Below are 15,590 nucleotides of genomic sequence, written 5' to 3'. Positions count from 1 at the left end.
CATTGAAATATTTCCTCCCAGACCTGAGAGGTCACCATGTGTTGGTGCGCACCGACAACACATCAGTGGTCTCTTATATCAATCACCAGGGGGGTCTGCGTTCGCGCCCCTTGTACAAGCTGGCACACTAGATCCTTCTGTGGTCCCAGGGCAAACTCCTCTCGATCAGAGCAGTGTATATTCCTGGGAGATTGAATGTGGGAGCAGACATACTGTCGAGACAGGGGCTGAGGCCCGGGGAATGGATGCCGGCGAGAGTACGCCGGGAAGGGGCCCGTCTACTACTAGTAGCCCCTTTCTGGCCGGGCCGAGTATGGTTCTGATATCTAGTCTCGCTCCTCGACAGCTCTCCGTGGGAGATACCGATCAGGACAGACCTACTCTCACAGGCGCAGGGCACGATAATTCACCCTCGCCCGGAGTTGTGGAGGCTGTGGGTGTGGCCCCTGAGGGGGCACAGCTGTTAGCAGCTGGTCTCTCAACCGAGGTTGTTGAGACCCTACTCCAATCCAGAGCTCCCTCTACGAGGAAACTTTACGCCCTGAAGTGGAAGCTCTTCACTTCATGGTGCAGAGACCGCCAGCTTGACCCAGCAGACTGCCCAGTTGGTACAGTTCTGGAGTTTTTACAAGCCAGGCTCTCTGTGGGGTTATCCCACTCCACCTTAAAGGTTTACGTTTCGGCCATAGCTGCTTTCCATGTCCCTTTCAATGATCAGTCAGTGGGTAGACACCCCCTAGTTACACGTTTCCTCCGCGGTGCGCTGAGGCTGAGACCTCCAGTACGATCCCGTGTTTCCCCCTGGGATTTGGTTGTGGTTTTAGAGGCTCTTTGTAAAGCTCCATTCGAGCCAATACAAGATATCTCAGATAGACATCTGACACTTAAAACTGCCCTGTTACTGGCAATCACCTCACTAAAGAGAGTTGGAGATCTTCAGGCCCTTTCGGTGGCGCCTACTTATTTAGACTTTGCCCCTGGTATGGCCAAAGCATTCTTATACCCTCGAGCGGGTTATGTACCGAAGGTTCCCTCTGTTACACCACAACCTATCGTACTGCAGGCCTTCTGTCCTCCTCCCTTTCGGGAGCCAGACCAAGAGAAGCTAAACTGTATGTGTCCAGTGCGAGCACTGGACGCATACGTCCACAGAGCTGCCCTGTGGAGAAAATCCGACCAATTGCTTGTTTGCTATGGTCTTTCTAACAAGGGTTCTCCTGCCACCAAGCAGACCCTTAGTAGTTGGATAGTCGAGGCTATCAACGTCTCCTATGAGTCCTCTGGTCTTCCCCCTCCTTTGGGGGCCAAGGCTCACTCTACTCGGGGTATGGCGGCCTCCAAGGCCTTCTCAGCAGGTGTGTCCCTCTTGGACATCTGCAACGCTGCGGGGTGGTCCACGCCCTCCACATTTGTCCGATTTTACGATCTTGACATGCGAGCCACGCCGGGCTCTTCTGTTCTCTTGTCTTAGCTGTGCTCTTTGGCTACACACTAGGCAGGGATTTGGAAGTCTGGCAGTGTGGGCACATCGTTCCCCAAAAGCGTTTTGACGCAGCTCGAGTTCCTGAAAAGGAACGTCCCAAGGTTACGTATGTAACCCTAGTTCCTTGAAGGAACGAGACACTGCATCGCAGAGCCATATTCCCGGCACCCCTGCCCGCATTTGCTTCCCTACTCGAAGCTGAAGCCAGCTGCACAGCACGTGCTTTTATAGCTTCCTGGTTGCTACGTCACCCCGCCCGTGACGTCATGCCTTTCCGATGGACTGATTGCACACGATATTCAGAGTCGGTCTCGTCAGGGACGTTCCCCAAAAGCGTTTCGACGCAGCGTCTCGTTCCTTCAAGGAACTAGGGTTACATACGTAACCTTGGGACGTTATTTCTTTTTTAGTTATTATTATATATTTATATTATATATTTCAGATATTTGTTTTATATTTACATTTTGAACACTCTATTATCTAACTAAATTAAAACTAAATAATAAATGTGTTTCAGTGAACATTTTAGCATTGTGATTGTGATTAAAATGTTTGGCATGATTTTAATTTACTACTTCTCATTAGACATTGTTACCCATGCCACATATCCAACTGAATGACTAAAGTCTAATAAGATAAAATAATTTCAAATAAAATTTTGCCATGCACATACATCTTTATATTACTCTGATCCAGAGGGCATCCCAGTAACACCCTTTGTGTTCACCTTTGCATACCTTTAGCTATATACTATAGTATGTGTTTGTGTCTCTACGCTGAGGCACTTTTTATTTGGGTCGCATGCACTTCTGCCTGGACTCATTGAATGTTGCTGTGGTGTGATGTACACTAATTAGTTGCTATGGAAATGTTGCAGCATTGGCTCTGCAATTAGTGCGACACGCCGGAAGCACATCTTACCATGTTCTCACCATCTTTCAGCATCTTCAGAGACTCCAACTTCCATTCCTCCAACCACTGCCGATCTTAGTGAGTATGCCGACTGTGTGCAGTGTCGTTTGCCACTCTATATCTGCCTGCTACACGTTTGTTCGCCTCACCTAGACCATTGTTCCTGACGTCAACACCGCTGATGTTCGCAGTAGACCGACCACACACATCTGTGATAGAGAAGAGAGACCATGTAGATGTTAGTGAGGGCAGGGGAAGTGAGACACTGGGATTGTGCTCATGACCCTCAAGACTCCGTAGAGAACCAACACTAACATCCGCTTGTAGACCAGCTCAACTGTCTAACATGTCACTGCATGGTATACATACAGGAATATGACATGAACCGACATGCTTTTTCTGTGCAAATAGTTAATGGTTTATAAACTCATGATGTGTGCTGATTTATTATGCCATTGGATGTGCAGAAAGTTATAGAAACAGCATGACACATGCAGTTGTCCTATTGTGCCCTCTGAGATATTAATGAAATGTGTTGTTTACTGTCACGAATGTGGAAACTAATGGCGCTGTCTTCACAACATTAAGCAAAATTGTCAACATTAGCATTCTTAGGAGTGCATGACATCCCTCAGAGATGCAAGCACAGATGCTTTTATCCGAAGAGATTTGCCATATAGCAGCCATCAGTATGGAACAATCTGTGTTTAAGTGCACAAGGTCTCATGGTTCAAATCGACAAACTTGTGCAATCACCAAATTAACAACAGGCGTCTAACAGCTATTCTGTCTTATTCAGACAGAGAAATGAAAGGATCTTTATCTTTAGAAGTAGGCAGTTGTTTGACTATTGTTTTCTTAGTTGACATTGACTGGCAGGTTTAAGATTGCACCAAACTAAACTTCAGCGGATGTCACAGAAATAAAAATATAATAATGTTTTTTAGGGTTGTATGAGTAGATAAGCAAACAAAAGATCTGTTCTTTTGTGTGATAATGAATCATAATCAGCATGAGGATTTTAGACTTTCTAAATGGCTTGACAGCTACAGTTTAAAGGAGCCTTGGTGGTCTACAGACAATCATTTCAAATAGCTTCAAAGTGAATGTTATTGCATATTTATATGTGTAATGTGCTTTTTTTATTAGTACAGTTATTTGTCTCAGATTGCAAACTTAAACACACCTTATTTAGCCAGAAGTTCTTTAGAAACTCTTTTAAAAGGTATACTACATATAGAACTATTCTTGAAAGTAAGTGCATTGCAAAGAAGAAGATTTAGATTTTATTTCCCTTCAGAAAACTTTAAGCAGATTTTAAGCAAATTTTGTTTTTCCTTTTTATTGTTAAAATAAATATTGTAGGCTTATTTTTTTTTTCTTACTCTTAGATTTTGTATGGCCCCTGGCATGGAAACCCATGAAATGGTGTGGCTTCAATGAGGCTTCAATTTATGCATTTTTACATGTAACTTAAGGGTCTGAAGGTGTACATTTGGCATCATATCTAGTATTTTACTTGTAGACTACAGACCTCTAGTTTGTGATGGAAAACACTGTTCCTTGTCTTTAGCCTCCTCCACCCTTCTCAGCTACAGTCCTGAGCACATATATGTAAACGTCTCAGGCTGAAAGGACTGATCTAGGATCAGTTTTTGTTTTCCATTCTGATGAATAATCCTGGATCAACATTTCATGGTATTGTCCCGGACTCTTCGTACACATGGGCAGTCTCTGCTTTAATGCTACTCATTTGCCCATTCTGTAGCATCCAGCTTCATGTCCAGTAGATGAGGCAGGTTTTTATCTGTACGGTCAACATCAATGAGTTTCCCATGAGTTTCCTTTGGCTGCCCTGCTCTGTTTCAGTTGGTTTTACAGCCCTACTGATGCTATTCAGTCTGCACAAGCTTTTATAATTCAATGTACAGTGCAAGAGAGCTGTATTAGAATCCTCTTATCAAAAGTGCCACTCGCAGTCAGAGGAAATATTGCTGGTGAAGTGGATTCATAAAGCAATTTGGACCCTATTCTAACTCTCATAGTTTAAATGGGCTTCAGGAGAGCTGGTATAGGGCAGATTTTTTTGTCAGTACTTTGATTTGTATTTGTGTTTAAAATTAAATAAAAATAAAAACCTGTCAGCAATTGCTTTATGGATCTATACACACTGTATCAAATGTTAAAAAGAAGTATTTATGTTTATGATTTATGTTTTCTTTTTGTTGTTTGTGTTTCTGTTTGTACTTTTTGGTCTTAACACGTTCCATGTTTGTGTAATTTTTCTTTCAATGTTTTGTATTTTCCATGTGACATCTCCCCCCACCCTTCCACTTTCCTTTCCACCAATCATGTGCGTGCGTATCATGTGACTTATGACTCTTGCATGGTACTGATGATGTCGTCTTCGCTGGTGAACAGAAGGTAATATTTTGTTGATTTTATGTTGTTTTTTTTGTTTGTTTGTTTTTTTGCTTATGCTTTTATGTTTGTTTTGTTTTTGTTTTTTTCATTTTGGTCCAATTCCCATTAACAGTGAGAAAAGACAAGTTAATGAGGGGAAGATAGAGGAAACACCCACCCAGTACCATCAGGATTTATGAGCCATTTAATTTTTGAGTCATTCATCCTTCAGAAACCTCACACCACCTACTTTATTTGGCTATTTGAAAACCATCAGCCACTCTGCCTAGACAGTAATCCCAAAGCATAGTCTCCTACACATTCTGCTAGGTGCTCTGCATGTTAAACCTTTTATTGATTTTCAGTATATTTTTAGTCTACTGATGTAGAAGTCCCTCCCACTCCAACTCTTCTTTTAATGAATGGTGTAACTTTTTAAGAAATTGTCCTTTTTGTTAACAAAATATCTTTAAGGAATAGTTCAAACTTTAAACTTTCGTTCTGATGGCACCCATTCATTGCAGAGGATCCATTGGTAAACAAGTGATTTAATGCTAATGCTTTCTCCAGATCTAACAACAAATTCATCTACATCTTGGGCAAGTACATTTTCAACAAATGTAAATTTTTGGTTAGACTGTTGCTTTAAGAGAGTTGCTTAAAGACTGGGGAGAAAAATCTAATGAGTGGTTTATTATATTTCACAAACTCGTTTATTAAAAAAGACACATCCTTTTCACTTGTATTTGTACAAATCAGTATATAGAACAATCATTATCCCCTCATTTGCACATCATAAATGCGCATTATATGAAACAACTGTGCTATAGTTGCATTATGTGCCAAATATGTGCATATCACAAAGACTAACAACAGCTAATTGCATGAACACATTCACACACACTTCCGTTTTCTGTCTCTTGTCTCAGACAGCATACTCAAAGTCTCTCATGCATGTCCTAATTGTACGTCTTTGTCTCACGAATGAACCTGCTCACTGTCCCTGTCTGCTGTTCTTATGTGGAAATGGACAAGAGGAAGAGCTTCACGTCCTCGTATTTCAAGAAAATGCTTCTATTCCCTCTCTTTTCCTACCCAAACATTTTTAACGACACACTTGGTTTGAGATGACATACTGGCTCTGTCATTTTTTCTGTAGTATCTCTCAGTTGCTATTTCTGAAATTGGTCAAGATAGGATAGCAGTCATTATTAGTCATGATCAAGTGGCACAATAATCCATGAACCTTTAATCTATTCCTCCTTCTGCATGGTAGCGCATGTTTGCCCTCTTTCTCTCTGTAACCCTAATCTGTCCCTCTTTGCCTTCTTAGCATATGGAAGTCTTCAGCTAACTGGAAATGATGACTGGAACTCAGAAAACCTGTTTTAACTGCCATTATCCTGCACTGCTTGTCTTAAATTAACTTGTCTTCATTTAAATTGCAGCATCTGATTACAAACTTTAATCAAGCTTCAATTCATCACAAAGGAAACACCTTAGGCTTCTATTTTCATGCATGCTGAAACTAACTGCCTGATGGCCTGAAAATGCCTCTAACTTAAATTAAGCTTTATTACAGAAGACTACGAAGAGATTTATCAAGATACGAGACCATAACAAACATATACATAGAGTATAAAGTATATTTCTGTTCAAAAGTTTGGAGTCTGTAAGTTTTTTAATGTTTTTAAAAGATGTCATTTAAGTTTTCTTAAATACAGTAAAATAGTAAAATTTTAAATAATGTAATATAATGTAACTTCAATTTTTGTCAAAAAGGAGTTATTGATATTTTTGAGACATTCTTGAGTCTATTTCATTTTTTATTTCGAGAAAATAATGGGTCGTTCTGACCGTTACTTTGAAAAGCCCTGGAGAAGCCAGGGCAGAACACCATATAACACCAGTTACCGCTCTTTCACTTTGTTTAGAAATCTCAAATTGAGTTACGTCATTCTGACTTTGTTTAGCCACACGTCAATAGGAAGTTACGGTGCTGGTTTGGAGTTATACGGTGTTCTGACTTTGTTTTACTGTCCATTCAAGTCTGCCACATTTTAATTACGGTGTAGACAAACTAATTAGATTGCGATCTACCAAACAGCTCCATATTACAAAGCACTGTAAAGACTAGATACCTCGGCAGCAATATGTAATCGTGAATAACTTTTAAAGATTTTTTTTTTCTTTTTGTAATGCAGATTATTCACCGGGCTGTCACTTCTTATTGTACGCTTGTGGACTCGAATGCCGTAGCTAGCATGATCAATCATAAAATCAGTAGCCTACTAACAGTTCACAATAAATCCATATCCTATCTTCTCTTGTAACACAATAAAATCAATCCATAACAATGAACGTCATCGGAGATGTTTAAGCATTATAAATGGGTTTGACTTTTCTATTCAGTCCTGTAAAATCAGAGTTGTGGTCCGTTCATATTTTTGTCCAAACCCTGATTTTTCAGGACTGAATAGAAAAGTCAAACCCATTTGAAAAATCTTTAGTAGCATTAAAATTAAAGCATAAAAAAGCAATTTCTGTCACTTTTGATCAATTCATTACATTCTTGCTGAGTAAATCTATTATTTCCTTAAAAAAAAAAATTCTGACCCTTAACTTTTGAACTGTTAAGTATATTATATTATAGTATATTATATTTGTTAAAAGTATTTAAAATATATATAATTTTTTTTATCCATGTTATTTTGCAAAATAATATGTTAACTATCTTACAGATTCTACCAGGAGAATGTAAACGTATAAGCAGAACTGAATCCAAAACATCAAATTTAACTTGTTCATTATATGTCTTAGGTCAGACATTAAAATATCCAATTGCCTTGATCTAAAATTCATCTCATTTGTCCTGTTTTGTACATTTGAGGTGCATATACACAGTGTCACATCAGTTCCTAATAGAGGCTCTTGTCTAGCAGCTATTTATGATGATTAATGGGAGCAGAGCACTGTGGCCTCCTCCCAGGCTTCTCTAGTAACACAGGTAGACAGCTAGCATCCCAAACAAGTGCCCACACATGTGCATTTCCCTCCCTTTTCGGCCCGCTGATATTATAAAATATAATGGCTGAAAATCTCTAATCAAAGCATGGATGATAATTAAGGGAGCTCTGTCATTAAGTAGTGGGCAAGTCGAGATAACGAGCTCCCCCAGAGACTGCATTACAGCACCGCTCTCTTCCTCCATCACTGCCACCAACACAGGTCCAGCTCTCATTACAGCCCTCCACATGCCCAAGCGACTCAGCTCCACTTTTACAAGAGCCAAGTGCTTTCATTTATGTTCCATGTTTGGAAGGATGGGAGGCAGAAGTCATCATTATGCTGCCAAAAAGCCTGTGCAATGAGATGTCTCGGCAGTTTAGCCAAAAACGAGAACAGAGGAACTGAGACTTTGCATAGTGTTACATCTCTACCTTTGATCGTTAATTTTAAAAAGTTTTGGTGCATAATTTAGACCTCACACAACCATATAGCTTCCTTTTAAATTCTCCCAGCCGGGTCAACGCTGTAAGTAAGCTAAAATAAGCCAGGAGTTTGATTAGATAACCAATTTCTGCAGCTCATATTCAGAGATAAAGAATGCCTTGTGGAATACAAATCAGCTGTTAAAGGACGAGGGGACATTCACCTGTGGAAATGTGGCTGGGTTAGGACACATTTTGAATCTGTGCGAGGGTCTTCTAAAAGCGTTTTTTTTTTTTTTTTTGGCCATTTTCTTCTCAGGGGAACCTAATCCTCCTAAACTGGAGGCAAAGAGACTGTCCAAAGGCAATGAGATGAAGGTCCACTGGATCAAGCAGGATGATGGGGGCTCTCCCATCAAATACTATGTAGTGCGCTACAAAGCTGTGAGTATGATTGGACATGAGGTAACATACTTAACTCATCCTGTCGTCTGAATTATTTATACTGCCGATCCAAGAGTGACATGCTTTCAGAGAGGCAGTGAAGCTCACGGGTCAGTGACTTATAAAAGTGTGCACGATAACAAAGGGGTGGTGGGGTCTAGTTTAAAACATGTGTAGTGTTCTTAGAAATCAACTCTTTGTATTCATGGTTTTTTTATGTTTATACCATTTTTAAGACAAAATATATCCCATGAATTAATGCAGGGTTCTTCTCTGTGAAATAATTTTCCTGTTTTCATGTTTTGTTTTTTGTTTTTCCTGCATTATTCTGCTTGTTGGTAGCACCATGTGCCTTTGATTTGGCGGACATATATCTGTTTTTCAAACACTACTGAGCAGTTACTATTGAAATATTTAATAGTTATTATATTTATAGTTATTATATTTATTTAAATATTTGTTCTATTTTTCTTTATTATGAAATTTTATTTTGAAAATAAAAACATAATCATCATAGAAGAGGTGTTTTTAAATTCAATGTATGTGTGAGTTTAATTTTTATGTATTTTTAAAGAAATTAACTTAAAGTGTGTCCACATGTGTCTGTAGAAGAATCGCCAGGACTGGAATCCGGAGATTCGCCTGCCCAACAACAGGGAGTACGTTGTTCTGCCAGGTCTGGAATGGAACACGGAGTACGAGGTCTCCGTCATTGCCGAAAACCAGCGAGGACAATCTGATCCCGGCACACTCTCCTTCAGGACCTTACCAGAACCCACCGCCATCCCAGGTACGGCCCACCCCCTAACCTTGAAGCACAGCCACTGCCAGCCTGAGCAGCCAACAGCCCGACCGCCTCAACCCAACCCTTGTTAACACCATCCTACTAGCAGGTCTTGTTGTGGATTTCACGGGCCACCCTTGTGTCAATTCAGGTTGTGGCCTGGCCTTCCTATACAGAGTGATTTGACACAATCTAAGAGTAATAATAGTGCAGAGTGATAAATGTCTGTGAGAGGTGGTCATGGGTGAAGCCTGGAGACCTTCAGCTCCTCTCCAGAGCCTTGACCCCTCCGGCAACCTCCCCCTGACTCTTGCAGCCGGCTTTATTGCTCATCTTGGAGCGACTGTAGATGATATCAGTGAAGATGAGATTTTCTATTTGCTACTCGGGAGGCAGAAAGCCACAGCAGGCCCGTTCAACCATTCACCCTCTCCACAACGGGCTTGTTTGTTCTGTGCTCCATTGGCAGTGCTGTGTTTTTGTTTTCTTGCGAGCTGCTTCCCCGCTGATAAAAAATTGGGCCTTAGATCATCCCTCTGTCTCTTTCTGGAGGCTGAACTGAGGCTCAGTTCAGGCTCATTGTGGCAGACCAATTGAATTGGGCTGACTATCTACCTGTTCTCAGTGGGGATGCATCCTCTGGTTTTGCATGATGACGCCTCATCAGGACTATTTGGTTTAATGCTTTACTGAGGACCTAACAGGCATCTGCCGATGCATGGCCAAGAGACCTGCTTTTTCTCATCCGCTTAGTGGGAAGCAGCCATATAGCAGTGGGAGCTTTGGATCTCGAAGCACTTGTGCAAGACAGGTTCGGATGGATAGAAAAGCCTTCCTTTGTCTCTTTTCTCATCTCGCCACACTTACACATTGCAGAGTTGTTAACCTCAATGTGTAACATGTGGGAGTTCAAAAAAGCGGCTTTATTTTTAGCCCAACATCTGCAGTGCATTAGCTGGAGCAGCTGCTGTTAGAAACGATGGTCTAAAAACAGCTGCTCAGACAGAGATTCCTGCTTCTCTAGAGTCTCATATTTGGTCCATCTTGCAGGAGACAGGTTAGAAACCCCTTAAAACTGTCTAGACACTATTATTATCACATGACACATTCCTTCACTTTGCAGATGGTCAGCACGTCGAGAGTTTGGCAGGAATTAAAATAGGGAGCCAGTGGATTTTACGTGCGTGGTACGGATAATGGGTTGTGCTCAACCCTGGCCACACGACAAATGTTAAACTCTACTTCCTGTAATCCAAATCTCCCCGGCTACAGTTGACAAGGAGTACAAGCTGTTCTAATACAACTCCCGTTATCGTTTGTGCCATTTAAATAACATCAGAAAACCCATTCCATCATCCAGCACTTTATTACACTATATTGCATCATAACCTGTTTGTTTTCACCTTGACTTCTGTTCTGACTGGGCAACATTTCCCTGGTGTTTGCGACATAGAAAGATGAAAGCCTGTTTGTTTCCGAATTTCCTGTAGAATGTTTTTCTTGATTTGAATTAATTATAATTCATTTAAATGCAATTTTCTGGCAGCACTTGTTTAAAGCTGAAGTGTGCATTTTATGTAATATTGTCTCATTTTAAATTATCTTCGCTATCTGTACATTAGCTGTACATTAGCAACAATTATAAATAAACAATTTTTAGATGAATTTCTCCAAAAAGTTTAAACACTGTCTCTGTGGTGCAATTAATGACCACTGGGTTTGGGATGGGACTATCTGTTTGACAGAGCAATTGTAGTTTTCTCTTTTATTTTTGCAGCAATTGCAGCAATTACTCTTTTTGTTATTAATGTGGCAATACAGTTTAGAGAGGCTAGCAGAGCGGAAAATGCACACTTCACCTAGAAAGAGAGGATATGTAAGTTGTATCAAAGTTGGCAGTAAAGTATATATGCAATGTCAAATACCAGGACAGTTGCCAGATCTGTGTTTCTTGATTGTACGTGTCTTAGTGTCCCTTATCATTCCATGTTTTCCATCATTTGAATATCATTGTCCTTTCATTCTTGACTTGCTGTCATTGCTGGGATTTTAGCATGCTATGACCTTCTTACTTTGGTTTTTACTAACTTGCTGGAAATTTCCTTTGATATTCTTTTCTTGATTAACCTTTTAAACTTAATTTTCTGTATTTGACCTATTCTCTGTCTCTCTCTTTTTTCTCTTTCCCTCTCTCCCAATTTCTTTCCCTGTTTTTTCCTTCCTTCCCTCCCTCTTTCCCTTTTTCTGTCTCCATGTGTAAAATCGGACATCACCGGATCATTGCATTTTCAAACATGCACTTTTTGTTTTCTCATGTGCACTGTCCCTGTGGTCTTTGGGTGTCTTTTTTGTTGTGGTGGTGTGGGATGTGTGTTCTCAGCAACCCTTGGCTGCTCCTCTGTGACGTACGCTCTCGTCACACTCATGTTCTCCATGCTGACTCTGCTAGTGCTCTCATAAACGGGGGCTCGCCAGAGAAGAGGAGCTCAGTCCACTCTTTAACCACACCCTTCAATTTTCTATGCCTTTCTGATCTTATCGCAGGCTAAACAAACAAACAAAAAACAATGATCAAGATCAATGATCAAACAATTAGTCATGATCAAGTGGCACAATAATCCATGAACCTTTAATCTATTCCTCCTTCTGTATGGTAGCGCATGTTTGCCCTCTTTCTCTCTGTAACCCTAATCTGTCCCTCTTTGCCTTCTTAGCATATGGAAGTCTTCAGCTAACTGGAAATGATGACTGGAACTCAGAAAACCTGTTTTAACTGCCATCATCCTGCACTGCTTGTCTTAAATTAACTTGTCTTCATTTAAATTGCAGCATCTGATTACAAACTTTAATCAAGCTTCAATTCATCACAAAGGAAACACCTTAAGCTTCTATTTTCATGCATGCTGAAACTAACTGCCTGATGGCCTGAAAATGCCTCTAACTTAAATTAAGCTTTATTACAGAAGACTACGAAGAGATTTATCAAGATACGAGACCATAACAAACATATACATAGAGTATAAAGTATATTTCTGTTCAAAAGTTTGGAGTCTGTAAGTTTTTTAATGTTACGTCATTCTGACTTTGTTTAGCCACACGTCAATAGGAAGTTACGGTGCCGGTTTGGAGTTATACGGTGTTCTGACTTTGTTTTACTGTCCATTCAAGTCTGCCACATTTTAATTACGGTGTAGACAAACTAATTAGATTGCGATCTACCAAACAGCTCCATATTACAAAGCACTGTAAAGACTAGATACCTCGGCAGCAATATGTAATCGTGAATAACTTTTAAAGATTTTTTTTTTCTTTTTGTAATGCAGATTATTCACCGGGCTGTCACTTCTTATTGTACGCTTGTGGACTCGAATGCCGTAGCTAGCATGATCAATCATAAAATCAGTAGCCTACTAACAGTTCACAATAAATCCATATCCTATCTTCTCTTGTAACACAATAAAATCAATCCATAACAATGAACGTCATCGGAGATGTTTAAGCATTATAAATGGGTTTGACTTTTCTATTCAGTCCTGTAAAATCAGGGTTTGGACAAAAATATTAACGGAGTTGTGGTCCGTTCATATTTTTGTCCAAACCCTGATTTTTCAGGACTGAATAGAAAAGTCAAACCCATTTGAAAAATCTTTAGTAGCATTAAAATTAAAGCATAAAAAAGCAATTTCTGTCACTTTTGATCAATTCATTACATTCTTGCTGAGTAAATCTATTATTTCCTTAAAAAAAAAAATTCTGACCCTTAACTTTTGAACTGTTAAGTATATTATATTATAGTATATTATATTTGTTAAAAGTATTTAAAATATATATAATTTTTTTTTATCCATGTTATTTTGCAAAATAATATGTTAACTATCTTACAGATTCTACCAGGAGAATGTAAACGTATAAGCAGAACTGAATCCAAAACATCAAATTTAACTTGTTCATTATATGTCTTAGGTCAGACATTAAAATATCCAATTGCCTTGATCTAAAATTCATCTCATTTGTCCTGTTTTGTACATTTGAGGTGCATATACACAGTGTCACATCAGTTCCTAATAGAGGCTCTTGTCTAGCAGCTATTTATGATGATTAATGGGAGCAGAGCACTGTGGCCTCCTCCCAGGCTTCTCTAGTAACGCAGGTAGACAGCTAGCATCCCAAACAAGTGCCCACACATGTGCATTTCCCTCCCTTTTCGGCCCGCTGATATTCTAAAATATAATGGCTGAAAATCTCTAATCAAAGCATGGAGGATAATTAAGGGAGCTCTGTCATTAAGTAGTGGGCAAGTCGAGATAACGAGCTCCCCCAGAGACTGCATTACAGCACCGCTCTCTTCCTCCATCACTGCCACCAACACAGGTCCAGCTCTCATTACAGCCCTCCACATGCCCAAGCGACTCAGCTCCACTTTTACTAGAGCCAAGTGCTTTCATTTATGTTCCATGTTTGGAAGGATGGGAGGCAGAAGTCATCATTATGCTGCCAAAAAGCCTGTGCAATGAGATGTCTCAGCAGTTTAGCCAAAAACGAAAACAGAGGAACTGAGACTTTGCATAGTGTTACATCTCTACCTTTGATCGTTAATTTTAAAAAGTGTTGGTGCATAATTTAGACCTCACACAACCATATAGCTTCCTTTTAAATTCTCCCAGCCGGGTCAACGCTGTAAGTAAGCTAAAATAAGCCAGGAGTTTGATTAGATAACCAATTTCTGCAGCTCATATTCAGAGATAAAGAATGCCTTGTGGAATACAAATCAGCTGTTAAAGGACGAGGGGACATTCACCTGTGGAAATGTGGCTGGGTTAGGACACATTTTGAATCTGTGCGAGGGTCTTCTAAAAGCGGTTTTTTTTTTTTTTTTGGCCATTTTCTTCTCAGGGGAACCTAATCCTCCTAAACTGGAGGCAAAGAGACTGTCCAAAGGCAATGAGATGAAGGTCCACTGGATCAAGCAGGATGATGGGGGCTCTCCCATCAAATACTATGTAGTGCGCTACAAAGCTGTGAGTATGATTGGACATGAGGTAACATACTTAACTCATCCTGTCGTCTGAATTATTTATACTGCCGATCCAAGAGTGACATGCTTTCAGAGAGGCAGTGAAGCTCACGGGTCAGTGACTTATAAAAGTGTGCACGATAACAAAGGGGTGGTGGGGTCTAGTTTAAAACATGTGTAGTGTTCTTAGAAATCAACTCTTTGTATTCATGGTTTTTTTATGTTTATACCATTTTTAAGACAAAATATATCCCATGAATTAATGCAGGGTTCTTCTCTGTGAAATAATTTTCCTGTTTTCATGTTTTGTTTTTTGTTTTTCCTGCATTATTCTGCTTGTTGGTAGCACCATGTGCCTTTGATTTGGCGGACATATATCTGTTTTTCAAACACTACTGAGCAGTTACTATTGAAATATTTAATAGTTATTATATTTATAGTTATTATATTTATTTAAATATTTGTTCTATTTTTCTTTATTATGAAATTTTATTTTGAAAATAAAAACATAATCATCATAGAAGAGGTGTTTTTAAATTCAATGTATGTGTGAGTTTAATTTTTATGTATTTTTAAAGAAATTAACTTAAAGTGTGTCCACATGTGTCCGTAGAAGAATCGCCAGGACTGGAATCCGGAGATTCGCCTGCCCAACAACAGGGAGTACGTTGTTCTGCCAGGTCTGGAATGGAACACGGAGTACGAGGTCTCCGTCATTGCCGAAAACCAGCGAGGACAATCTGATCCCGGCACACTCTCCTTCAGGACCTTGCCAGAACCCAACGCCAACCCAGGTACGGCCCACCCCCTAACCTTGAAGCACAGCCACTGCCAGCCTGAGCAGCCAACAGCCCGACCGCCTCAACCCAACCCTTGTTAACACCATCCTACTAGCAGGTCTTGTTGTGGATTTCACGGGCCACCCTTGTGTCAATTCAGGTTGTGGCCTGGCCTTCCTATACAGAGTGATTTGACACAATCTAAGAGTAATAATAGTGCAGAGTGATAAATGTCTGTGAGAGGTGGTCATGGGTGAAGCCTGGAGACCTTCAGCTCCTCTCCAGAGCCTTGACCCCTCCGGCAACCTCCCCCTGACTCTTGCAGCAGGCTTTATTGCTC

At 40.1% G+C, this 15,590-nt stretch overlaps 1 protein-coding gene across 6 annotated transcripts in view; it reads left to right on the top strand.

Moving 5' to 3' along the window:
* The window catches only part of LOC132130919 (neural cell adhesion molecule 1-like), a 236,680-nt gene that overhangs the window by 205,599 nt on the left and 15,491 nt on the right, over nucleotides 1–15,590 (top strand). For 4 of the 6 annotated variants that reach the window (XM_059542793.1, XM_059542794.1, XM_059542795.1 and 1 more), the window contains 2 exons: nucleotides 8,549–8,673; nucleotides 9,283–9,463. In XM_059542793.1, the coding sequence (XP_059398776.1) occupies nucleotides 8,549–8,673; nucleotides 9,283–9,463 (306 nt within the window). Of the gene's footprint in view, nucleotides 1–8,548; nucleotides 8,674–9,282; nucleotides 9,464–11,837; nucleotides 12,017–15,590 lie in introns of those variants that run through there. The other 2 variants (XM_059542797.1, XM_059542798.1) reach the window with 1 other exon arrangement.

Source organism: Carassius carassius, chromosome 47, assembly GCF_963082965.1.
Source record: "Carassius carassius chromosome 47, fCarCar2.1, whole genome shotgun sequence".
Lineage (NCBI taxonomy): Eukaryota > Metazoa > Chordata > Actinopteri > Cypriniformes > Cyprinidae > Carassius > Carassius carassius.
The sequence above is the reverse complement of the archived record's forward strand: the minus strand, read 5'-3'. Positions and strand labels throughout refer to the sequence as shown.